Consider the following 27,751-nt stretch of genomic DNA (forward strand, 5'->3'; position numbering starts at 1 on the left):
AGGACCTCCGTAGGGATCTACCAGCCTGTGTATAAATTGTGTTGTCAGTAAAACTTTGTTCCTTTATTTTACCTGGTGTGGGTTCCCAGCGTCCTTATTAAAGAGGGAACACTGTTTTCTGTACATGTACATACAAATCCATTCCCTGGAGTTGGATTTATTTATGTTTATTAGTAATTTGATAATTATACGTCCATTAATAATGTCTCACTGACCAAGCAGATGTCAACCCACAAACCCCAAGTGGTTATAATCCAGCACCGCTGGCTTGGATCCAAATTAAGCCCCAGTGGTTGCGAACTAGCAGCCTTTATTAAATGTTTTCATGTTTCATGGTATTTGTTGTGGTGTACAGTCATTTCCATTAAAATTTAATGGTCACAGTTCTCGAGGTTTGCTTTTAAAATGTTTATTTTTCATTCTCTTTTTGCAGATTCTGAGGGTGGTGAGGCTCTATCCAATGGCAAAGACTCTGAGGTGACTCTGCCAGTGAATTGTCTAAGTACTGCTGCTGGTGTGCATGAAAATGGTGTTGCGGAGATCAATCCCACTCCAAACACACTTAAGGTCAAGATCCATGCGGCTGGAAGTGACACCATTGACTTGCAAGTAGGTTATTAGCTGTTTTCTCATTTTGCCATTATCATGTCTCAGCTTTTTGATAGTAGAATGTGGAAAAATGCCTCCAAGTGGTTTGTGGAGCTCAACAAAAAAGAAAATTCAGAGCAATAGAGGATATATTTTGTGCAGCGGTGCCTCAAGAGCTTGGCGAAAGCGGTGAATTTTAGGAGGGTCTCGAAGGATAGACTGAGAAGTCTGGAGCAATTTCCAAAGTGTGGAGCCCAGACGATGAAGATGTGACTGTCTATGGTGGGATAATGGGAAGGTGGGGCTACAAATGAGGCCAGATTCAGAATGGAGAGTTTGATGGGGGATAGGCACTTGTAGAGATAGCAAGTTACAAAATTACAGAAAGATTTTGACATTGTGATGAGAAAACCGTTTGCTCAGTGACCATTTGGTACAGGTTGAGACTTTATTGAATGCAACTCGACACATCATCTTGTGCCTTTCTCTAGGTGTCATCCCAGGAGATGGTCCAGGAGATTATCCAGGTCCTGATGGAACGTGAAGACACATGCCATCGGACCTGTTTCTCACTTCAGCATGATGGCAACCTTCTGGATAACTCTGCGCAGTTGACAAGTGTAGAAGGACTGAAGGATGGATCGGTTCTCCGAGTGGTAGAAGGTATAGAGAGGCACTCTGTTGAAGGATCTTAGTGCCTTGGGTAGATTGCATACAAGCTTTACTGATTTGATACCCAAGCGCTACCGAAACAATTGACATAGCCTCATTAAAAATGTACGGATAGGATTAAAATATTTTAGATCTGTTTGTTGCTGTGATTCCTCACCTGTTGAGAGCCGAACTGGCTGTGCTGTCAGTAGGAACTGATGGATGGAGACTTTCTCTGAGGGGGTGAAGGTCACTCTGATCACCTACAGTGTACTACAAGTGACACAAAGTGTGGATGTAAATCACCTGCCCAGGAATTCAGCTGGAGCTATGGTAAACCCAGATCAAAGAGGTCTGTGAGTTGGGGAAGGAATCTCGTGGACTGATTTTTGGGTATAGAACCAAAATATACATATACTGTAAAGTGAGGGGAAAAGCTAGAATGAGTTATGGTTGAATAGATTTCCATTATAAGGGTGGCACAGTGGTTAGCACTGCTGCCTCACAGCGCCAACAACCTGGGTTCCATTCTAGCCTTGGGTGACTCTGTCTGTCTGTCTGTCTGTCTGTATGGAGTTTACACTTTCTCCCCATGTCTACGTGGGTTTCCTCTGGGTGCTCCAGTTTCGTCCCACAGTCCAGAGTTGTGCAGGTTAGGTGGATTGACCATGCTAAATTGCCCCATAGTGTCCAAAAGGTTGGGTGCGGTTACAGGGATAGGGGAGGGCGTGGGCCTAGGTAGGGTGCTCTTTCGGTGGGTCAGTGCAGACTTGATGGGCAGAGTGGCCTCCTTCTGCACTGTCGGGATTCAATGATTTGTTAGAAATGTTGAATGATCTCCAGATGCCCATAGTTGATGCTATAAATGTGACTGTCCCTAAAGGTTGAGTGATCCCAATGAAATTGTTGCTTAACATAAGCTTCTAAAGAGCTGTTACAAAAGGATCATGCCCAAGAACACACAATTCCCTAATTTAACCAGAAAATCATAATAAAGCCAACAATTTGGGATTCAAAATGTGAGTGAGATGAGTCCGAAATGAAAATGGAGAAAATGACAAAACTTAAGCAGCAGCTGAGGATGGAGGGCCATCCAAGAAAAAAAACTGCCAATGGATATCATTGGATTTGTTCCAGGAAAGAGAAGGTCCTGTGAAATGGGACAGCTGACTCTTTTGTGTGTAAATTAAAAATTACTGAATACACCTTCAAGATCGAAAACGTCTACCTACGACACCCATTCCACAGCTGAACAGCAAGTCAGGTCCATGGAGGTGGGTATCATACCCTACCTAATGCAGTGCAACTCTTTTTATCATGTTTCCCTCTCTCCACCGGTCATCAGGCAGGAACATGCCAAAGCTATCCCATCTGCTCTTTCTCACCCACTTTCCTTTTTTCTATCCACTTCAACTCTCCATCCCACTATGAAAAGTGACCATCCGGCTGAGAAGAGAATCTGCCTTAGTGAAGTGCAACCCAACTGTCTACCCTGCTCGTCCACTTCTCTCCCCTGTCCAGTCTCTCCGCAATACGGTATGGTAAAGTCACCATAGTCCCAGATGACCATAGGCTACTTTCCCCTTTGACGGGGGAGAGCTGACTGGTGGTGATCTAACCTGAGGGTCACCCCACATTGGGCGAGGGTCAAGATAGAGAAAGCATAGCCTTCATGAATAGCCTCAGCCAGGACAGGAATTGAATCCGCGCTGCTGGCCTTGCTCTGCATCACGAACCAGCTGTCTAGCCAAGTGAGCTAAACAGGCTCTCTGTAATATCCCACATGATACCTACGGGATGGGAATGATTATCTTCCCTGTGGTCCTAGAATCATACAGCACAGAAAATGAAATGAATTAAAATCACTTATTGTTACTGTGAAAAGCCCCCAGTCGCCACATTCCGGTGCCTGTTCAGGGAGGCCGGTACGGGAATTGAACCCGCACTGCTGGCCTTGGTCTGCTTTACAAGCCAGCTATTTAGCCCACTGTGCTAAACCTGGTGTGCTGTCAATTCCCGTAACAACCTCCCCGAACAGGCGCCGGAATGTGGTGACTAGGGGCTTTTCACAGTAACTTCATTGAAGCCTACTCATGACAATAAGCGATTTTAATTTTTTTCATTTCATTTCATGCTGCAACCTACTTGGCTGAGCCACCTCCCCGATTTTTCTGGACCCAGGTTGGAACAAATTATTTTGCCATGCTTCTGTTTGGGCGATTGGATGCATTTCATGCTGACGTTGAAGACTGGAACCAGGACACAGAAAGGTTACCTCTTCTGGGCCTACAATACCGCGGAGAAAGTGTGGCAGACGGTCATACTGTTGATGGCCTCCGGAGAGCATGCATGTTTGGGGTGATCCAGAGTCTCGCGTACCCGGCAACGCCGGATATGCATTCACTCGACCAATTCGTGGCACCTGTGGCGCAACACTCGACTCCGTCAATGATTGTTCAAAGGGATCATTTTAATAGGGTGGAGAGGCCCCCCAGTGAGTCAGTCACCGAATTCATGTCACAGCTACAGAAGATAGTCGAGTTTTGTGAGTATGGAACTGCTTTATTGGATACGCTCTGTGATCGTTTGGTCTGCGGTATAAATAATCTGAAAACACAGAAAAACCTTTTGTGCGAAATCTCCCTGACTTTCAACAGGCGTACAGATCCCTTTGTCCTGCGAAAATTCCGCTCTATCTAAGAGTTACAAGGGAAGGAGGTGAATGTTTGGGGGGGGGGGGGGGGGGGGGGCACTCGTGTGTTATCCCCACAGCCAAGACTGACCACCGCGGCAACTCTGTCCCCTGGCCGAAGAGCCGACCACCGAATTGTGACACGACCCCGGACTCTGCTGAAGGTGATTTCGGCTCATGTGCAACGTGCAGGTGCCAGCTTAGGCATGACTTTGGGTAGCAGGAGGGCCAGCGCTCCAGGACCCCGGTTGAGGTAGGTGTCAGGTCTAGCATATGGATGATCCAGAAGAGGCTGAGAATTAGGTTGAGATGCAGCTGAACTGTCTGGGAGTGCCCTGTGTGGCCCCTATTCATGCCCTGATGCAGTCGAATGGCCATATGCTCCAAATGGAGTTGCATATGGAACTGACATTTCTGTGGTGTCACAGAGCACCTTTTGATCTTATTAAACAGCTGTGCATACTTTGGTTTAAGTGGCGGCTCGTTTGGCCACTTGTATGGGGGAAGGGCTGAATATTGTGGGGTCCACCTCACTTTGGCATCCATTAAGTACTGATGTGTTTGCCTTTCCCCTTATTGTTGTGCATGGAAGCGGCCTTAGTTTGGGCTGCGATTGGCAGCTCCAGCAGCACTTGGATTGGCAACATACTCTCCAAGTGGGATCTAGCAGTCTGTGAGGTATGGAGCAAGTTCCCTGAGGTTTTCCAGCCTGGCAGCATGGGTACAATTAAAGGGGAAATGGCCTAGGTCCAGGTGGACCCGATGGCCCAGCCCTGCCAGTTTTGTGCCCTCCCAGTTCCTTATGCTTTAGTGGAGAAAGTCGAGACAGAACTTCGTTGCTTGGGAAGTTCGGCATCATTCGACCTGTGCACATTGCTGATTCAGCGGCACCGGTGGTTCCCGTCATGAAGCCGGATAAGACCATCCGCCTCTGAGGAAACTATAAATTGACAGTGAACACAGCTTCAGACCATTACCTTGCATGGAGGGTTTATATGCAACATTGGCCAGTGACTGCACATTTACGAAATTGGTCATGAGCAACACTTATCCACAGCTTGAGCTTGATAAATCATGACAGAAGTGCGTCACGATCAATTCACACAAAGGACTCTGAGTACACCCAGCTGGAGTTTGGGGCATCCTTGGTGTGCGCTGTATATCAGCATGTCATGGAGAATAACCTGCGCGGGTTGCCATGCATTGTGGTTTACTCTTGGGCGATGCGTTAGTCACCAGGACCACGGGCTAAGAACATATGCAGCACTGTAAGGTGGTGTTGAAGCATTTTTCGGAGTATGGGATCCACCTGCGCTGTGCGGAAGTGCATGTTTCACACAAAATAAGTCATATATTTGGGGTATTGGGTGGTCAGAGATGGCCTGCACTCGGTTGCCGAGAAAGTGAGAGCCATCAAAATGTGAGACGCTACAGAGCTTCGCTCTTTTCTTGGATTGGTCAATTATTATGGTTGGTTCATCCAAAATTGCCCACCATCCAGGCTGCCTCTTTCACTTATTCCCCAAGAAACACCAGCCTTGGGAATGAAGTATGGCCCAGGACTTGGCATTTAAGAAGTTGAAAAAGCAGGTTGTCCTCTTCGGGGCTCTTGCGACATTTCGATCCTTTATCATAAAGTGCAATGCATTGCCATATGGGACAGTCCTGTCTCATCGGATGTGTAAAAGCCATCAACGTCTAATTGCTTTTGCCTCCCGGATGTTGGCTGTGACAGAGAGGAAATATGCTCAGATTGTGAAAGATGGACTGACAGTTGTATTTGGTGTAAAGGGCAGCGCGGTGGCCTAGTGGTTAGCACAACCGCCTCACGGCGCTGAGGTCCCAGGTTCGATCCCGGCTCTGGGTCACTGTCCGTGTGGAGTTTGCACATTCTCCCCGTGTCTGCGTGGGTTTCGCCCCCACAACCCAAAAATGTGCAGAGTAGGTGGATTGGCCACGCTAAATTGCCCCTTAATTGGAAAAAAATAATTGGGTAATCTAAATTTAAAAAAAAAAAGTATTTGGTGTAAAGCGGTTTCATCAGTATGTCTACGGCCACCATTTCTTTATATGATCACGGATCATGCCGTTGCTGGGTCTCTTCCATGAAGACAAAACAAACCCACTGATGGCTCCCGCAAGGATTCAGCACAGAGCCTTGTTGTTGGTTGCTTACGAATACTATTTCGGGCACTGCCCAGGGACCTGGATTGCGCTTGCTGATGCATTGAGCCATCTTCCCCTGCAGGCTAAATCTAAAGACGTGAAGTGGTCACTGTCCTGAATTTCATGGACACCTTGCCATCACTGCATCGTGTATTTGTGACTGGCTGCAAACCGACACTGTACTAACCAAGGTTTGGCATCTGGTGCTTTACAGTGGTCAGCATCGACATCCAGCCTCCCCGAACAGGCGCCGGAATGTGGCGACTAGGGGCTTTTCACAGTAACTTCATTTGAAGCCTACTTATGACAATAAGCGATTTTCATTTCATTCCCAGGGGAGTTGAAGAATTTCTCCTTAAGTTCTCAGAGCTGACCGTGGAAGATTATGTCCTCCTGTGGGGCATGAGGGTTGTTCTTCCGGTGAAGGGCCAGACACTCGAGTTGAAGGACTTTCATGATGGGCACCCCAGAATGTCCAACATGAAGCTATGTCTGGTGGTTGTGCTTGGACACTGCTATCAAGACGTTGGCCCAAATGTGCTCCATCTCCGTGGGTGGCACGGTAGCGCAGTGGTTAGCACAGCTGCTTCACAGCTCCAGGGTCCCACGTTCGACTCCCGGCTTGGGTCACTGTCTGTGTGGAGTCTGTACATTCTCCCTGTGTCTGTGTGGTTTTCCTCCCAGGTGCTCTAGTTTCCTCCCATAGTCCAAAGATGTGCAGGTTAGGTGGATTTGCCATGCTAAATTGCCCTTGGGTTCGGTGGGGGTTACTGGGTTACGGGGATGGGGTGGACGTGTGGGCTTAAGTGGGTGCTCTTTCTAAGAGTGGGTGCAGACTCGATGGGCCGAATGGCCTCCTTCTGCACTGTAAATTCTATGGTCTGCCAAGAGCACCAGAAGCTTCCCCGCGGCTGCATCCCTACACCCTTGGGAACGGCCAGGGCACCGATGAGCTTGTGTACACATAAAGTTTGCTGGTCCATTCCTGGGATCGATGTTTCACATTCTGGTGGGTGCCACTCAAAGTGGCTGGAGTCCACAATATGGTGACAATCACCTAATAGGACGACCACTGAGCGAGCGCATCTCTTTTTCCACTCACAGCATCTTTTGAGGTGCTCGTAACTGACAACGGGGCCTCCTTAATGAGCGAGGAATTTTGTGAAAAGCAACAGCATGTCCGCCAGGCATTGAATGGCTTGGCAGAGAGGGCTGTGCAGATGGTAAAATGGAGGCTAAAGAAACAGACTTCGGGCACAATTGACACCACTTTTCTATTCTCATAAAGGACCATGCCACAGAGGGGTGACTGTGGTGCCTCCCATTTATAGTGATCTCTGTATATGTTAATACATGATTAGTTAATGCGCAGTCAGTACAGGCAGAAGATGATCACTAGGCAACACTAACAGGACATTTTATAAGGAGTTTCCTGCTCTTTTTCTGTAGGTTAGTGTGTTTGTGTAGTGCAGCTAGAGTAAAGATGTGACAGATCAGAGTGCTGTGTATTATCATAATTGTTAGTTTAATCTAATCTTGGATCATATTATAGTCAATGTATGAAAGTAAAAGAACTCACGAGCATATTATTTTATTACTCAATAAATAACTTGTCATCTGGAAGACTTTGACTCTTAATCATTAAGTTAAATACAACTCAGCAAGACAAATGAGTCCTATTTATATTACACTTCAGTAATATAACATGGTACCAGGTTAAAAACAATCATTAAAAATAATAAGATTAGGAAAGAAAATAAAGTTCCGATACCGACTGTGGTAGTCCTTGCAGCAAACGGATCTGTCATAATATCCACTTGTGTATATCATGAGATGCAGACGGGCAGTGATTGACACACAGGATAACCAATGAACACACACGACACAGAACAACCAATCACCAGACAGGACACCACCACTATCAAGCCCACAGGGCATTAAGGCTCTCCCTCTCTCACAGGACATGGCTGGGGAGATAGTCACAGTGCACAGGCCAATGTACATCATCACTATGTGGTAGAGAGCTAGTCTGGTCAAGCCAGTAGGAGGTTATCAGTTAGGTTAATAGAGTGTCAACCCACAGCAGATTATGTACAGCAATCAACAAGTTCAATAAAACAGTGTTGGACCATCTCCTGTGTCGGAAGCCTGTTTATCGACTGCAACTGGATGCAGTAAAACGAGATTAGACCAGCACAGATAACACATCAGGATCCTCGACAGCAAATCGATTCGATGGACCACGTGCAGGCTCCCAAGACAACTGAAAACTACCGGTAGCTTAAATTTTAATTGGAAGTTACTTAAACAGCAATTTCAGCTCTATTTGGAAGCTCATGATTTAAATACAGCCTCTGAAGCTAGATGCATAGCTTTGCTTCTGTCTATGGCAGGTCAGCAAGCTATAGAAACATATGATTCATTTATATATGCCGAAAGCGAAGACCGAAGTAAATTTGGAGTGATTGTTGCAAAATTTGATGATCATTGTAAACTGCGGGCAAAAGAAATACTGGAACATTTCAGGTTTCACAAGCGGTTACAGAAAAATCACCCAGAAAATGGCGCGAAAAACAACCACGAGGTTGAGAATGTTAAAATGATGTTGTAGGCAGCAGAAGCACGTTCAGGACGCCAGCTGTCTTGCGCGCGTGCACATTCCAACTCTGGACCTACGCAGTTCGTTGAAAAATGCAAGAATCGTTCAAAAATGCGAGACTCAACAGAAGAAGTCTGCGCATGCGCGAACGTCACCCATGAGTCAGAGAGACGACGTGCTACAGATGTGGTAACGCCCACGTAAAGGGGAATTGTCCTGCTCTGGGAAAGCGGTGTTTGAAGTGCTCAAAACTAAACCACTTCGCTTCTCAATATAAATCAACAGCAATTTGTCTCAATACTACACAGAAAAAGCATTTCAATGTTAGATCCATCGAGCAAGCAGAAAATAAAATTTCGCAAAGAAATCTCTCAAAAGATAATTTTTCTCTGGAAAATATATTTTTTGTTAGAATCATTGAAACAACAAAGAATCTTCAATCAACAAAGGAGGCTTCTCATCGCATTAACTTTATTAACAATGACAATGTATGGACAATGACAGTACATGTGACTAACAGCCCGGTATTATTCAAACTTGACACTGGTACTTCCATCAATTTATTAAATTGCCAGGATCGCTCGGTAATTCAAAGAGATTACGATATTGTAACTGCGGCATGCAAATTAGAAGATTATAATGGTAATCAGATTGTGTCACATGGCTCATGCCATTTAGCAGTTGTCAACAAAACACTTTGTTTTGAGATTGCGGATGATCACAAATCTTTTTTGATTAGGTGCTCAAGCATGCAAGAAGTTGCAGTTAATACAAAGAATCTTCATGCACACAAATGAGACATCACGGTTCGAAGGGCAACCTGGTAGCACAGTGGTTAGCACAGTTGCTTTATAGCTCCAGGGCCCCAAGTTTAATTCACACTTGGGTCACTGCACATTCTCCCTGTGTCTGCATGGGTTTCCTCTGGGTGATCTGGTTTCCTCGCACAGTCCAAAGATGTGCAGGTTAGGTGGATTGGCTCTGTTAAATTGCCCTTGGTGTCCAAAAAAGGTTAGGTGGGGTTCGTGGGATAGTGGGGAGGTATGGAGTTAGGGTGGAGGTATGGGCTTAGGTAGGGTGCTCTTTCCAAGAGCCGGTGCAGACTCAATGGGCCGAATGGCCTCTTTCTGCACTGTAAATTCTATGATTCCATGAACTGTTATTCAGTGAATATCCTGATGTATTTCACCGTATGGGCCATTGCCATATCAGTACAAGGTGTTGCTAAAAAAGGATGCAAAACCCGTCGTCCAGCCGCCAAGAAGAGTTCCAGCGCCTCTACGCGAGAGATTAAAATCTGAATTACAGAGATTACAAACTCGAGGCACAGTATCCAAAGTCACGCAACCGACTGACTGGGTCAGCTCCTTGGTTTGTGGAAAAAAAACCTTCAGGAGATATTAGAATTTGTATGGATCCCAAAGATCTAAATAAAAACGTATGTAGGGAACATTATCCTATTCCCAAAAGAGAAGAAATTACTTCTGAAATGTCGGATGCACGAATTTTCACAAAGTTGGACGCATCACAAGGCTTTTGGCAGATACAGCTTGAAAACTCCAGCAATCGACTCTGTACGTTCAACATGCCTTTTGGAAGGTACTGCTTTAATAGAATGCCCTTCGGGATCATCTCTGCCTCGAGAGATTTTTAACCGAATTATGGAGAAAATGACTGAAAACTCAGATGGTATTCGAGTCCATGTGGACAACATCATATGGTCAACTACTGAGGAAGAGCATATTGCAAGGCTCAGGAAAGTATTTTGCCGAAAACATCAATATGGTTTAAAATTGAACCGTCTAAATGCGCATTTGCTTCCTACGTCGCTTAAATTTTTTAGGTGATACCATTTCGGTTAAAGGTGTTAGATCGGATGAAGAAAAGGTACAAGCAATACAACAAATGCAGCAACCAAAAGACAAGAAAGCTGTACTTTGGTTTCTTGGGTTCGTAAATTTCCTTGGGAAATTCATCTCCAACTTATCTTCAAGAACTGTTGCTCCACAAAACTTGATCAGAAAACGTACTGATGTTGAGTGGACTCCACGTCATCATGCAGAATGGCTGGACCTCAAACAACAATTAATCAAAGCTCCTAGTTTTTCAATCCAACTAAACCCACAAAAATCTTGACAAATGCAAGTCAAAATGGAATTGGTGCAGTTTTACTTCAGCCAGACGACCAGACCAATTGGATTCCAATAGCATACGCATCTGGAGCGATGACCGCCACAGAGTGCAGGTCTGCGCAAATAGAAAAAGAATGTTTAGGATTAGTAACAGGCATCACTAAGTTTCATGACTGTGTATGGGCTACCTAAGTTCATAGTTGAAACTGATCATCAACCTCTGGTAAATATCATAGAGAAAAGTCTCCATGATATGATACCAATGTTACAGAGAATGATGCTGAAGTTAAGGAGGTATGATTTTACTTTAATCTAGCCTCCTGGCAACGATCTCGTAATTGCAGATACACTTTCAAGATCAATAAATACCGAGAATCTACCATTTGAATCCATCAATGTCGTAGTAGCTCAGCTGCAGTTATAAAGAGAAACACTTTCTGCATCAGATGCAAAGCTAAAGCAGATACGTGAAGAAACACAAAACGAATTAACTTTGCTGCTTAGAGTTGTCGATCATCTACAGCAGTGCTTCTCAAAGTGTGGTACGCGTACCGGTGCCAGTACGCGAGCCATCGTCTGCCGGTACTTGGAGTGTTTCCAGAAAAGAAAGAGACAGTAATCCTGGATTGGCTTGTTTCGCTCACCGGTCCCTGGCACATTGGAAAAAAAAAACTGCCGGTACGCCACATCAGATAGTTTGAGATGCACTGATCTACAGCATGTGTGGCCAAAAGGACACTGTTCTCCATATCAAAAGTATTCAAGCTGAATTTACTGTGGTAGATGGTATACTATTAAGAAATGATAGGATTGTCATTCCATCCAATCTCGGGTCAGAAATGCTAAGCAAATTTCATGAAGGACATCTCGGCATCGAGAAGTGCAAACGAAGAGCTAGGCAAGCTGAATACTGGCCGGGTACAAACAAAGACATTGCAGACATGATAACATTATGTTCTACATGTCAAAGGCATCAACCAGCATAATGCAAAGAAACACCACAACAACATGACATTGCTACATCTCCATGGATGAAAGCAGTCATTGACTTGTTCCATGCCCGTCGAAAAGAAAGACTATGTTCTTTGATTATTATTCCAACTTTCCGGAAGTAATGAGACTACCTGATCTCGCCTCTACAGCAGTGATCAAAGTGTGTAAGGAAATTGTTTCGAGACATGGCATTCCGCAAACTGTTATGTCAGATAATGGTCCGTGCTTTGCAAGCTGGGAGTGGACAAAATTTTCAGGAACAGATAACTTCTACCACATTACGTCAAGTCTCCATTTTCCTCAATCAAATGGAAGAGTGGAAAAAGGTGTACATATTGTGAAGCAATTATTGAGCAAAGCAAGAGATTCTCAATCGGATTGTTACTTGGCTTTACTATCATATAGAGCCTCGCCATTGAATTCAGGTTCATCTGCAGCTCAAATATTGTGCAATCGTAAAATTAGAACAATATTATCGAAAATTCATGTAGGTGATCCAGATCAATTGGGTGTGCTGAAAAGAATTTGACAGCAACGTGAAAAAAAACAACAAAGTTACTATGGCAGGCACGCAAAACCACTAAAATCTCTTACAGCAGATGACGTTGTTAGAATCTGATATCCTATGGAGGATGGTCTGATACTGCTATGGATTTTAGGCAAATATCACCACGCTCCTACATAATCAAAACTGCAGAAGGTAGATTGATTAGAAGGAACATGCGTGACATTTTAAAATGTGCACATTCGTCAACCTATTTTTCCAAATTTGAATCTAAACCAATCTTTAAATCATTCTGTGACTATCAAACAACCTGTTGGAAGTCAACAGCAGAATAAAGTGTCGACTTCATCCATCAAATTGAGACATAAAACAAGACGTAAAAGGAAACCAAATCGTTTGAATTTATGAACATTTGACTAATGTACAACGCATGACAGGATATTTCATTTCTTCTGTATAATTTTCTTTATCGTGTATAAAAGTGTAACACAAAAGAAGGGGATGTTTATTGTCACATGTACTGAAGTACAATGAAAAGTATTTTTCTGCGGCTGAGGGAATGTACACAGTACGCACATAGTAGAGAAAAAAAATAATTAACCATACATTGACAAATGAAATGAAAACCGCTTATTGTCATGAGTAGGCTTCACTGACGTTACTGTGAAAAGACCCTAGTCGCCACATTCCGACACCTGTACGGGGAGGCTGGTATGGGAATTGAACCGTGCTGCTGGCCTGCTTGGTCTGCAGCGATTTAGCCCCGTGAGCTAAACCAGCCCAAATGGTACATCGACAAACAGTGATTGGTTACAGTGTGGAACAAGGGGCCAAACAAAGCAAATACATGAGCAAGAGCAGCATAGGGCGTCATGAATAATGTTATTACAGGGAACAGATCAGTCCGAGGGAGAGTCGTTGAAGAGTCTAGTAGCTGTGGGGAAGAAGCTGTTCCTATGTCTGGATATGCGGGTCTTCAGACTTCTGTACCTTCTGCCTGATGGAAGGGTCTGGAAGAAGGCAATGTCTGGGTGGGAGGGATCTCTAATAATGCTGTCTGACTTCCTGAGGCAGCGGGAGGTATATACAGAATCAAAGTGAGGGTGGCAAGCTTGTGTGATGCATTGGGCTGAGTTCACCACACTCTGCAGTTTCTTTTGGTCTTGAACCGAGCAGTTGCCATACCAAGATGTGATGCAGCTGGATAGGATGCTCTTATGGCACATCTGTAGAAGTTTGTGAGATTGTCATCAACTGCAATGGGAAGAGTTTATCATCAAGTTAAATACGACTCGGCAAGACAAATAGTAATATCTTACATTTCAGTAATATAAATAACATCATTGAGATGTTAATGGGTCGTAGCCTTCGTAGCTAGTGCTGTTGGGGGAGTTTTAAACTCATGTAGCTGGGGGATGGGAACCAATGCAGGAAGTCGGAGGGAAGTAAAGTAGGGACAGAAACAAAAGGCAGTATGGGGGAAAGTGCAAGGCAGAGAAACCAAAGTCAAAAAACAAAAAGAGCCACTGTACAGAGTACAGAGACTGTGGATAACTCAGTGAATGGGTTCAGTAAGGGGAAGAGAAATAAAACACAGGGAGAGTACGCAAAACATGACCGGTCAGATGGTTTGAGAAAGCAGTGCAGAGAGCAAGGGATGTTTAGATTAAAATGCATTTATTTTAATGCAAGAAGCCTGACCATCAAGGCAGATGAACTCCGGGCATGAATCGGTACGTGGGACTGGGATATGATAGCTATTACTGAAACATGGCTAACGGTGCGGCAGGACTGCAGCTCAATGTTCCAGGGTACAGATGCTGTAGGAAAGATAGAACAGGAGGTAAGAGAGGAGGGGGAGTTGAGTTTTTAGGTAGGGAGAATATCACTGCATTACTGAGAGGGAATATATCCGAGAGTTTACCCACTGAGTCAATATGGGTAGAACTAAAAAATAAGAAGGGAGAGATCACTTTGATAGGATTGTACAACAGGCCCTCAAACAGTCAGCGGGAAATTGAGCAAATATGTAAGGAGATTACAGATAGCTACAAGAAAAATAGGGTGGTAATAGTTGGGGACTTTAACTTTCCCAACATTGACTGGGACAGCCATAGCATTAGGGGCTTGGATGGAGAGAGATTTGTTGAGTGTACTGAGGAGGAATGTCTCATTCAGTATGTGGATGGCCCGATGAGAGAGGGGGCAAAACATGACCTCCTCTTGGGAAATGAGGAAGGGCAGGTGGCAGATGTGTCCGTGAAGGATTGCTTTGGGACCAGTGACCAAAATTCCTTTCATTTTAAAATAGCTGTGGAGAATGATAGGTCTGGTCTGGCCCAAAGTTAAAATTCAAAATTGGGGCATGGCCCAATTTTGATGGTATTATACAGGAGCTTTCAAAAGTTATTGGGGGAGTCTGTTGGCAGGCAAAGGGACGGCTGGTTAGTGGGAGGCTTTCAGAAGTGTGTTAACCAGAGATCAAGGTAAGCGTGAAGGGTAAGGCTGATAGAAGTAGGGAACACTGGATGGTTCAGGATATTGAGACACTGGCAAATGCAATGTCAGTATTCATGTCAAGGGGGGCAGCATACAAGACTGGGATGTACTTCTGAGACTGTATAAGGCTGCGGTCATACCCCATTTGGAGTATTGTGAGCCTACTTGGGCCCCGTGTCTAAGGAAAGATGTGGTGGCCAGAGGAGGTTCACAAGAATGATCCCTGGAATGCAGAGCTTGTCGTATGAGGAACGGTTGAGAGCTCTGGGTCTGTACTCGTTGGAGTTTAGAAGGATAAGGGGGGATCGTATTGAAAGTTGCAGAATACTGCGAGGCCTGGATAGAGTGGACATGGAGAGGATGTTTCCACTTGTAGGAAAAACTAGAATCCGAGGACAGAATCTCAGACTAAAGGGGCGATCTGGTAGCACAGAAGTTATCACTGCTGCATCACAGCTCCAGGGTCTCCGATTCGATTCCCGGCTTGGGTCACTGTCTGTGCGGAGTCTGCACGTTCTCCCCGTGTCTGCGTGGGTTTCCTCCGGGTGCTCCGGCTTCCTCCCACAGTCCAAAGATATGCAGGGTTTAGGTGGATTGGCCATGCTAAATTGCCCCTAGTGTCCAATTTTGCGCTTAGAGAGAGTTACGGTGTGAAGAGTAAATAAACCAGCAGTGGCTGCTTAGTAACTGGGGCCTTGTAATGTAGAGAAGGTTTTAGGTTTTAGTTTATTTGCAGTTGGAAATGGGTAATGAGAGGGAAGGCTGCTCTCGCAGCTCTATTAGAAGCAATTAGTTTGAGAAAGCTAAAGGGAAACATCTCTTTCAGCCTTGCTAGACGGAAAGCCATACCATGGAGTAATGGTTAGCAGATGCCAGAAACTAGAGAAATGAAGATAAGTTTCCAAGAATCTGGAATTAAGGGAACAGATACTGACAGCCAGATCAAATTACTGTTCATTCAAGTTACAGAATTGAAAAGGCTTTGAATCATGAGAGGCTAGAAAGATATCTGCAGTTGTGCTAAGGTTTGTGAAAACTTACTGCAGTTTGAGAGATGTGATTTGAAATCATTGTGGAAATCGGCCCAATAGTACAAAAGCTTTTAAAGAAAACCTGAAGGGAGAGATGCAAAACCTGAAAGCAAAACCTTGGTGAAAGCAGTGGAGGAAAAGCATAGTTTAAAAGAAGATTTAAAAGTGTGATTTTGAAAGCGGAATTTGAAAACACTAATGTGGAGTTCAGTGAGATAAGGTAGCTCACAGTATAAGAATCAGTTGGGGAGATTCTGAATAAAATCCACAGATACTAATTTGGGTTCAGAGCGGAGTGTTGAATTGACCACAGTCATCTTGTGTGCTTAAAAGGGCTTATTTCTGTCAATGAGACCATTGTAGCTTAAGATGTACATTGTAATAAGTGTTAATCCTAAAACCTGTGCAGAATAGTCATAGAATTGTCATAAAATTTACAGTGCAGAAGGAGGCCATTCGGCCCATCCAGTCTTCACCAGTACTTGGAAAGAGCACCTTACCCAAGCCCATCCCCACCCTTCCCATAACCCAGTAACCCCACCCAAACTTTTTGAACACTAAGGGCAATTTATCATGGCCAATCTACCTAACCTACACATCTTTGGACTGTGGGAGGAAACCGGAGCACCCGGAGGAAACCCACGCAGACACGGGGAGAACATGCAGACTCCGCATAGACAGTGACCCAAGCCGGGAATCGAACCTGGGACCCTGGAGCTGTGAAGCAGCTGTGCTAACCACTGTGCTACTGTGTTACCCTAATGGCTAAGCAAAAGAGGGATTAAAGGAGTATAATAATCCAACTTTTCATGTTCAATAAATGTTTTCTCCTTGTAGTTAAAACAAATTAGTGGTCTTGTGACTTTGTTCCTCAGTTTTATTTTTTTTTAAAAAGGAAACGTCATGTTATTCTGAGCCAGGGTTCCATTCTGGGATCTTCTCTTCAGTTGTAACATCAACTGTGATTATAACACTTGTAGCTCCTTCACTGTTGTTGTGTCATAATCCTTGATCTCCCTCCCTAACAGCCCACATTACATGGACAGCGGTTCAAGAAGGCACCTCACATCTCCTTCATATGGGGATGGACAATAAATGCTGGCCGAGCCCATATTTTGGGAAATGAAATGTTAACAATTTTTATACTAAGTGTACAGAAAAACAACCAACAACACATACTGACTGGAATAACCCCTCCTCCCCCCACAACAATGTAAACTAACAGTGATCAACTCTTTAATATACATTATAAATGGCCGCTATCTGCAGTGGTACCTGTCCACGGAACCTTTCACAGTGTACTTGACCTTCTCGAGGTGAAAATCTCCAGGTCACCCAGCCACGCTGATGCACTTGGTGGTGTAGTCGACCTATGAGGATCTACCTCCTTGCCACTAGCGAGGCAAAGGCCAGAGCGTCTGCCCTTGCCTCCGTCTGCAGCTCTGGCACATCCAAAACCTCAAAAAGTGCTACCAGCAGGCAAGGCTGTTCAGGATTGCCGACATGGTATCAAAGAAAGGGCCTCCAGAAGTCCACCAGCTTTGAGCATGTAAAGAACCATGTGCACATGGTTCGCCAGCACCCTCAAACAACAATCACATCTATCTCCCACCTCATCGAAAAACTGGCTCATTCTAGCCTTCGTACGGTGTGCTCGAAACACGAGATTCAGTCTCACACAGGACCAGGTCGCATTCACCCTCTTCAGTGCCTTGTTCCAAAATCGACCCTAACTCTTCTAAACACGTCACCTTCACCCCTCAACCAAGCCCGTCTCCTCCCCCACTATCCCCTGGTACTTAACGTACTGGCCACCGCTGACCCCGAGCAGAATAAAATCTGCTTGAGCAAGGTTGTTTCCCCGGGAAGTCTGGAAAGTGGCCTTTTAACCTGGATGTACCTGAACCCATCAGCATCCATAAGCCCATATTTCTCCTTTAGCGTCCCCAGGCTAGCAAACCGACCTTCTAAAAATAAATCTCCCACCTTCTTCAACCCCTTCTCCCACTCCCTAAGCCTCGCATCCAGCCTATCAGGCTCAAATAACTGGTTTGTACAGATGGGAGCTAGCTTTAGACCATTTGCCCCATCAACCCAATGCCAGCTGTCCCTTTAGTCCGGTTCTGTTACCCTTTAACATACTTCAGCAAAATCAAAAAAAAACTTAACTTGGGAGGGATAGATGTTGGTAGTAATTGTGCACAGTAAGTAACAGTGATGGCAAACTAGGGTTTACCTAAATAGGGTTGTATGAAGTAAAATAAAATGTCGGAACGGTGGAGTTAATGTTCGAGGCTTTTCACAGTAACTTCATTGCAGCGTTAATGTAAGCCTACATTAATGAAGATTATTATTATGATTATTATTATTAAGAGGCAGCCTTCAAATGAAATGTTGACGTAGCTGTCTCCAAATTTTAAATGTGGCTACCACCGGGTTAGTCAAGTGTTTCTTCAGCACCAACTGGAGTGGAGCTTTTACCAGGCTTACCCCCCTCACAGACTCTGCTTCCAAACGGACCCATAAGATAGCGGAGCAGAATTAGGCCACTCGGCCCATTGGGTCTGCTCCACCATTCAATCATGGTTGATATTTTTCTCATCCTCGTTCTCCTGCCTTCTCCCCATAACTCCTGATCCCCTTTTTAATCAAGAACCTATCTATCTCTGTCTTAAAGACACTCAGTGATTTGGCCTCCACAGCCTTCTGCGGCAAAGTGTTCCACAGATTCACCACCCCCTCTGGCTGAAGAAATTCCTCCTCATCTCTGTTTTAAAGGATCTTCCCTTTAGTCTGAGATTGTGTCCTCTGGTTTTATTTTTTCCTACAAGTGGAAACATCCCCTCCACATCCACTCTATCCAGGCCTCGCAGTATCCTGTAAATTTCAATAAGATCCCCCCTCAGCCTTCCAAACCCCAACAAGTACAGACCCAGATTCCCCAACTGTTCCTCATATGACAAGCTCTTCATTCCAGGGATCATTCTTGTGAACCTCCTCTGGACCCTTTCCAAGGCCAGCACATCCTTCCGTTGATACGGGGTCAAAACTGCTCACAATACTCCAAATGGGGCCTGACCAGAGCCTTGTATAGCCTCAGAAGTACATCCCTGGTCTTGTATTCTAGCCCTCTTGACATGAATGCTAACATTGCATTTGCCGTCCTAACTGCCGACTGAAGCTGCACGTTAATCTTAAGAGAATCATGAACAAGGACTCCCAAGTCTCTTTGTACTTCTGATTTCCTCAGCATTTCCCCATTTAGAAAATAGTCTATGCCTCCATTCCTCCTTCCAAAGTGCATAAATAACCTCACACTTTTTCACATTCTATTTCATCTGCCACTTCATTGCCCACTCTCCAAGCCTGTCCAAATCCTTCTGCAGCTCCCCTGCTTCCTCAATACTACCTGTCCCTCTACAGATTTTTGTATCATCTGCAAACTTTACAACAGAGCCTTCAGTACCTTCTTCCAGATCATTAATGTATATTGTGAAAAGTTGTGATCCCAGCACAGATCCCTGAGGCACATCACTAGTCACCGGTTGCCATCCTGAAAAAGATCCCTTTATCCCCACTCTCTGCCTTCAGCCAGTCAGCCAATCCTCTATCCATGCGAGGATCTTACCCTTAACACCATGGGCTCTTAACTTATTTAACAGTCTCCCGTGCGGCACCATGTCAAAGGCCTTCTGGAAATCTAAATAAATCACACCCACATGTTCTCCTTTGTCTAACTTCCTTGTTACCTCCTCAAAGAACTCAAACAGATTTGTCAGACACGACCTCCCCCTGCTGAAGCCGTGCTGACTCAGTCCTATTTTACCATGCACTTCCAAGTACTCCGCGATCTCATCTTTAATAACAGACTCTAAAATCGTACCAATGACCAAAGTCAGGCGAACCTCCCTATAATTTCCCGTCTTCTGCCTCCCTCCCTTCTTAAACAGTGGTGTCACATTCGCCACTTTACAGTCCCCTGGGACACACTCTGCCACCAGTGATTCCTGAAAGATCACCACCAATGCTTCCACAATCTCCTCAGCTATCTCTTTTAGAACTCTGGGTTGTAGTCCATCTCATCCAGGTGATTTATCCACCTTCAAACCTTTTCAGTTTCCCCAGAACCTTCTCCTTAATGATGGCCCCTGCACTCACCTCTGCCCCCTGATTCTCCTGGAGCTCTGGCGTCCCACTGGTGTCTTCCACCGTGAACCCCACAGCCACTCTGAGACCCAGAACCACTCCACCACCTTTTCAGCATTAGCCGTCCAGTAGTAAAACTGAAAGTTTGGCAAGGCCAAGCCCCCTGCTTGTCTCTCCCTCTGCTGTACCACCCTCCTGATCCTCGGGCCATTACCCACCCGGATAAACATAGTCTCAAGCCGGTCAATCTCTCTGAAAAACGCCATGGGCAGTAACACCGGGCAGTAACACTGGAATAGAAATAAACATCTTGGCAAGTCTCCACCTGTTCCTTAACCAATGCCTTTACTCCTGCCCCAGTCTGGCTCCTCCCCTATCGTCCTCTCCCCCAACCATATTGTACAAAAAACCTATGCCAGGGAAAGAAAAAAACGCCATTGCCCCCACCATCCCGACAACTACTGAGTCCGAAAAAGGGAATAAACATGAAAAACAGAACAGAGGATCTACTCCCTACCAAACCACCTCTACCATTATTCCAATCGAACACGAGTCAACATGAACAGTAAAGCCCCAATCACCGAGCAGCCCACTCGCATCCCTCAAACCGGGCCCAGGCCATGATCTCTGATGAAGCTGTCCACCTGCCCTGGAGTTTCGTAGTAAAAGTCCTTTGAATGAAAGGTGACTCTCAGCTTTGCAGGGTACACCACCCCAAACCACACTCCTTGATTGTACAGGACCATCTTCAGCTTATTAAAGGACGCACAGTAGCACAATGGTTAGTACAGTTGCTTTACAGCTCCAGGGTCCCAGGTTTGATTCCCGACTTGGGTCACTGTCAGTGCGGTGTCTGCACGTTCTCCCCATGTCTGTGTGGGTTTCGTTTGGGTGCTCCGGTTTCCTCCCAAAGTCCAAAGATCTGCAGGTTAGGTGGATTGGCCATGCTAAATTGCCCTTGGTGTCCAAAAAGGTTAGGTGCGTTTACTGGGTAACGGGGATGGGGTGGAGGTGTAGGCTTGTGTAAGGTGTTCTTTCCAAGGGCCGATGCAGACTCGATGGGTCGAATGGTCTCCTTCTGTACTGTAAATTCTATGATGCCCCTCGCCTTGCCAACTCTGCCGATGTCCTGGTAAAGTCTTACCATGTTACTGTCTCAATCCATGCTCTGGTATTTCTCGGCCTGTCCTTTCCATTGGAAACTGTGAAATCAAATGATCACTGAACATGGCACATTCGGTCTCACTTCTGCCTCAAGGCCCAGTGCACTCTGTCCAGCTCTGGTGCAGCAAATACCTCATCAGCTGAAGTATTCGGTTGGCCTTGAGCCCTCGACTCCCTCCAGCAGACCCACCAGCCTCAAGTTCATGCGCCTGGACCTGTTGTCCATGTCGTCTAGTTTTGCCTTGAGGCCCTTATTACTGTTACGGCCCAGCACCATTTGGGCTTACAAATCTGTCCTTGTGCTGAGACAGGGCATCTTCCACGCCTTTCAACTTCTTTGCCTGCTCACATACCACCATAGCCATCTTGCCAAGCTGCTCTCTAATCTGGCCCAAAGCCTCCTCCACCATAGCTCATTTCCTGACCATGCCTCCAGTCACTTGTCCATCTCCCCACCGAACATCTCCAGTTCTTTTGCCATCACTCCCACCATCATATCCAGGGTGATGGGCATGGCCGCTTCCCCCACGGTAGGATCTCTTGTTTATCTTCCAAATAAGGGTCACCAGTTCGGTTGATTGGAGGTGTCCAAAATATGAATATATTGCTAAATATTCACTTTAGGACACTTGCATAAGAACTGAATCAAAACCTAGATCAAAATAATACGCAAACGTATCAAGACATAACGAAAAGCATTAAAACATAAAAGAAAAATGTAAATAAATCACTTTAAAAACAAAAGTAATTGGCTTCATGAACGCAAGAATTCAAAACAGAACAATTGATCATATGACCTTACTCTTAAGGAAATCCTTATCAATAGTTTGTTTATTTTTCATTTGTTCTAATTCTCAGCTGAGGCTTACATTTTTTGAACAAATCAGGATCAGTCACTTAAAAGGTGATTAGTTAATCAAACATTAATCAATTTTCTCAAGATTAATGCCCCCCTAGCATAATCTAATATCTCCATGCGCTTTCTCATAGCTCAAGTCTTTGCGTCATGGATAGCCATTAATCTTGCTGTAGATACTTATTTGTTGCAATTTGCTAAATGTCTCTTCAATACAATGGCTTATTCAAATTATGTTTCTTTAGGTAGAACTTACATGGAACATTCATTGAAACAATATTCGTATCTTGCAGACATGACCTTAAAGTTCAACAGTTCACTCATTATCTAGAACAATTACTATATTTTTTGCAGACTAGGTATTTTCTTTAAAAATCATTCAATGTCCTGGTCATATTCTCAGTTAATTTCTTAAAGATCTCAAACAATTAATGAATCTACCACTTGCCATCTTTGCCGAGTCTTAGGTTGGGCGCGGCACTTCTGATTTCCCTCCTCTGCCTCTCTTTGACGCCTGCTGCAACAGCCCTGATTAAACTTCGCTTGCTCTGCAGGCCATTGAGTTAGAGCCTGAAAATTCCTCTAGAAAAAGAGCCAAACAGCCCAAAACCGGGACCTGTGCGGGAAAATCCGACTGGCTGTTGTGTGCTGCTGCACCGGAGGTCCCGACAATGCCCACTTGCTGTAAAAATTATTTTCGAAAAAATGTTCGGAGAACAAACTGCAAGGATTATAATTGAAGCTTAAACATTTTTTTTGATAAACAATTTTATTGCGGCATTTTGGCATAGTAAACAACAATACAAAACAGTGTGCAAAGAACAATCAACATAGTGTAAAAACCAGCTCCCCTCTTGCAAGGACCTGCCTGACTACCTCCCCCTATTCCTAATCTACATTGCCCTAACCCCCCCCCCTCTGCTGACGATTAATTCTCCGCGAAGAAGTCGATAAATGGTTGCCACCTCCTGGCGAACCCTGACAGTGACCCTCTCCAAGCGAATTTCATTTTCTCCAGGCTGAGAAAGTTCGCCATATCCGATAGCCAGGCCTCCGTCTTTGGGGGCTTTGAGACCCTCCATGCCAGCAGAATTCGTCGCCGGGCTACCAGGGAAGCAAAGGCCAGAACGCGGCCCCTCTCTCCTCCTGGACTCCTGGGTCCTCCGAAACCCCCAAAATTGCCACCTCTGGACTCATCACCACCCTTGTTTTCAGTACCCGGGACATAACATCCGTGAATCCCTGCCAGTACCCCCTGAGTTTTGGACATGCCCAGAACATGTGGACATGGTTCGCTGGTCTTCCCGAACATCTGGCGCACCTGTCCTCCAATCCAAAGAATTTACTCATCCAGGCCACTGTCATGTGAGCCCAGTGGATGACCTTGAATTGGATCAGGCTGAGCCTAGCACATGTTGTGGTCGCATTTACCCTGCTCAACGCCTCTGCCCATAAGCTCTCTTCTATCTCACGTCCGAGCTCCTCTTCCCATTTGAGCTTCAGCTCCTCGGTCTGCAACTCCTCTGCCTCCATAAGTTCTTTGTATATATCTAAGATCCTCCCCTCCTCCACTCATCCACTAGTCATTACCCTGTCCTGGATCCCCCTAAGCGGCAGGCGTGGGAAGGATGGAATCTGTCTGCGTAGAAAGTCCCACATCTGCAAGTACCTGAAATCATTCCATCTCGCCAGCCTAAATTTCTCCTCTAGCGCCCTCATGCTTGGGAAGCTCCCTTCCAAAATCAGCTCCCCCATCCTCTCAATCCCAGCGCTCCGCCATGCTCGGAGCCCACCATCCGTATTCCCCGGGGCAAACCCGTGATTGTCACAAATTGGGGACCAAACTGATGCTCTCACCCCCCACATGCCTCCTCCATTGTCCCCAGATCCACAAAATCGCCACCACTATAGGGCTGGTGGAGTACAGTGTCGGCGGGAGCGGCAGGGGCACTGTAACCAGGGCTGCCAGACTGGTGCCCCTGCACGAAGTGGCCTCCATCCACCCCCAAACCGACCCCGCACCCACCACTCACTTCCTGATCATCGCTATGTTGGCCACCCAGTAGTAATTACTAAAGTTTGGCAGCGCCAGTCCCCCCCCTCCCCTCGGTTCCTCTCGCGCATCAATCTCCTCACCAGCGGGGACTTTCCCACCCACACAAATCCCATAACCATTTTATCGACCTTGAAAAAAGACCGCAGAATGAAAATGGGGAGATACTGGAATACGAACAGGAATCTCGGGAGGATCGTCATTTTAACCGTCTGCACTCTCCCCGCTAGTGTCAGTGGGAGCACATCCCACCTCCGGAACTCGACCCTCATTTGCTCCACCAACCGAGATAAGTTCAATTTGTGCAACCGGCCCCAGTATCGCGCCACCTGTATCCCTAAGTATCTAAAACTGTCCCCTACTAACCGAAATGGCAGCCCCCTCAGCCGACCCTCCTGGCCCCTCACCTGGACTACAAACAACTCACTTTTTGCCATGTTCAGTTTATACCCCGAGAACCGGTCGAATTTCCTCAGGATTCCCATGATTTCATCCATCCCAGCCGTTGGATCCGTGATGTATAAGAGTAGGTCGTCGGCGTACAACGAAACTCTGTGTTCCACCCCCCCACCCCTCCCGTACCAGCCACTTCCAACCCCTGGAAGCTCTCAGGGAAATTGCCAGCGGTTCTATTGCTAGCACAAACAGCAGTGGGGAGAGGGGGCACCCCTGCCTTGTCCCTCGGTACAGTCTAAAATAGTCAGACACATCCTATTTGTCCTTAGACTAGCCTCCAGAGCCTGGTACAACAGTCTGACCCAGTCGATAAAGCCCTCCCCAAACCCAAATCGTCCCAGCACCTCCCATAAATAGTCCCACTCAATCCGGTCGAAAGCCTTCTCGGCATCCATTGCCAAAACTACCTCTGCCTCCCTACTCTCCGGGGGCATCATGATCACATTCAGCAGCCTTCTTAGGTTGGCCACCAACTGCCTGCCCTTGACTAACCCGGTTTGATCTTCTGTAATAACGTCCATCACACAGTCATCAATCCTAGCAGCCAAGAGCTTGGCCAGCAGTTTAGCATCTACATTGAGCAGAGAGATCGGCCTATAGGACCCACATGCCTCCGGGTCTTTGTCCTGTTTCAATATCAGGGAGATGGCGGCCTGTGACATAAAGCTTTTAATTTTAAACATGGGGAGCGGGTGGGCCAGTCATTCCCTCGAGCCTGTTGCACCACTCATTTAGGTTACGGCTGATATGTGTCATAACTCCCACCAACTTGCCTTGGTTCCATAACCCTTAATTTATCAACCTTGGTTTATAAATTTTCAATTGAGCCCAGCTTCAACCTTTTACAGGGGGTAGGAAGTTTCAGGTTTCTATTACCCTGCGTGTAGTATGTAGTGTGTCTTCTACAATGATTCTTTCTCTTTCCAAGAGCTTTGCAGTTGAAGGTGAAGTGGACATTGTGCTCTGGCACAGCACTGAGCTGATTTCCTTTCTGTTTCAGAACCATACACTCTCCGAGAGGTAAAGATTCACATCCGCCATATCTGGGATCTGTTGAAGAGCCTGGATCTTGCTGATGCCTATAATGGCATTGAGTGTAACTCCCCATCTTTCTTAACCAGCGTCTTTGAGGGAGATATTGGAGGTATGATTTGTACAGAAACTTGATTACAAATAGAAATGTAAAGGAGAAGCTGATAAGGGACAAGGTAACTTCCTTCTGCACTGTACTATTCTATGATTCCATGAATTGGGGGCAGCCTCAATCTAATGCCCTGGAGCGCACAGCCCAAAGCACAAACTGCCCTCATCTGGAAAGTTATTTGCAATCTCGCTCAATCAGGGAGATTGCTGATGATGTTGTGATTTATGTGCATTATGCCTTTTAAAAATGAGCTCTTTGTGTTGGAAGACAGATCCAGGGGACTTGGCAAACATGCAAACATTATTAAGTTGAAAGCTGCATGCTGGAGATTTCCTTCTAAGAACAAATCACCGTTGATGGTTCCCTCTGATGATATGGCTCTTTTCTTTTTTTATTGACTGGGCATAAATTTCGCAATAACTTTTTAAACAGCGTTACCTTTGCTTCCTAAGGACCGACATCAGGTTGTCATTCCTTTAAGGAAACACATGAATGTAAGCCAGCCTACCCCGGAGAAGAAAATGTGAATGCAGAAGACAAATTATGAACTGTAAATAGCACAGTGATAGACTTCAAACAGATACATTCAGGCTGGTGGAATGGCGGACACGTGCCAATTGAAATTTAATGCAGAGCAGGGAGAAGTATAAAGGAAGAACAAGGAAAGGCAATACAATCTAAAAGGCATAATTCGAAAGTGGGTGAAGGAACAGAGACCTGTGGGATATATGAATACAAACCTTTGAGGGGGGCAGGGCAGGTTGAGAAAGTGGTTAAAAACACATAAAATAGCACGGCGCCGAAGTCCCAGGTTCGATCCCGGCTCTGGGTCACTGTCCGTGTGGTGTTTGCACATTTCCCCCCCCCCCCCCCCCCCCCCATCGTGTTTGCGTGGGTTTCGCCCCCACCACCCAAAGATGTGCAGGGTAGATGGATTGGCCATGCTAAATTGCCCCTTAATTAGAAAAAATTAATTAGGTACTCTAAATTATTTAAAAAAACACAGAAAATATGAGCAGGAGTAGGCCATTCAGTCCTTTGAGCCTGTTCTCGCCAATCAATATGATCATGGCTGATCCTCTATCTCAACGCCACACTCCAGTGCTGTCCCCATTTGCCTTGACCCCTTTAGTGTCTAGAAATGTTTCTATTTCCTTCTTAAATATGTTCAGCGATTTGGCCTCCATGCCTTCCCGTGCCAGAGAATTCCATAAGTTTATACCCTCCGAGGGAGGAAAGTTCTCCTCGTTTCAGTCCTGAATGGCAAACCCCATATCCTGAGACTGATGAGCAACCGTACAGGATCCTGGGCTTTATAAAAATGGGCATAGAGTACAAAGCATGGGGGTCACAGTAAACCTTTATAAAACACTGATTCAGCCTCAACAGGAGTTCAATTCTGGGCACCGCCTATTGGAAAGAAGTCTTTAGCGATGGTGCAAAAGAGATTTATGAGAATGGTTCCAGACATTAGGGACTTTGGTTACATGAATGGACTGAAACTGGGATTTTTCTCCTTGGAGAAAGTTGAGAAGGGTTTGATAGAGGTGTTTAAAATCATGAGGGGTCTCATTATAGAAGGATAGACAGAAGGATAGACAGAAACCGATGAAGACAAACCAGAAACTGAACTGGACAAGCCATATAAATACTGTGGCTACAAGAACAGTTCAGAGGCTGGGAATCCTGCAGCAAGTAACTCCCCTCCTGACTCCCCAAAACCTGTCCACCACCACCAAGGCACAAGTCAGGAGTGTGATGGAATACTCCCCACTTGTCTGGATGAGTGCAGCTCCAACAACACTCAAGACGTTTGACACCATCCAGGACAAAGCAGCCCGCTTGATTGGCATTCCTTCCACAAGCATTCACTCCCTCCACCACCGACGCACAGCAGGAGCAGTGTGTAACATCTACAAGATGTACTGCAGGAACTCACTCAGGCTCCTTCGGCAGAACACATGACCACTACCATCTAGAACGCCAAGAGCAGCAGAGACCTGGGAATTGCAACGCCTGGAGGTTCCCCTCCCAAGTCACTCATGAACCTGACTTGGAAATATATCGCCGTTACTT

General features: G+C 45.6%; 1 protein-coding gene across 3 annotated transcripts in view; it reads left to right on the forward strand.

Annotated features, from left to right (window-relative positions):
* LOC119954419 (clustered mitochondria protein homolog) overlaps window positions 1-27,751 on the forward strand; it is a 143,746-nt gene that overhangs the window by 24,769 nt on the left and 91,226 nt on the right. For all 3 annotated transcript variants that reach the window (XM_038779657.1, XM_038779817.1, XM_038779744.1), the window contains exons 2-4: window positions 434-609; window positions 1,080-1,251; window positions 25,532-25,675. In XM_038779657.1, the coding sequence (XP_038635585.1) occupies window positions 434-609; window positions 1,080-1,251; window positions 25,532-25,675 (492 nt within the window). The remainder of the gene's footprint in view (window positions 1-433; window positions 610-1,079; window positions 1,252-25,531; window positions 25,676-27,751) is intronic.

Source organism: Scyliorhinus canicula, chromosome 1 (genome assembly GCF_902713615.1).
Source record: "Scyliorhinus canicula chromosome 1, sScyCan1.1, whole genome shotgun sequence".
NCBI classification, from domain to species: domain Eukaryota; kingdom Metazoa; phylum Chordata; class Chondrichthyes; order Carcharhiniformes; family Scyliorhinidae; genus Scyliorhinus; species Scyliorhinus canicula.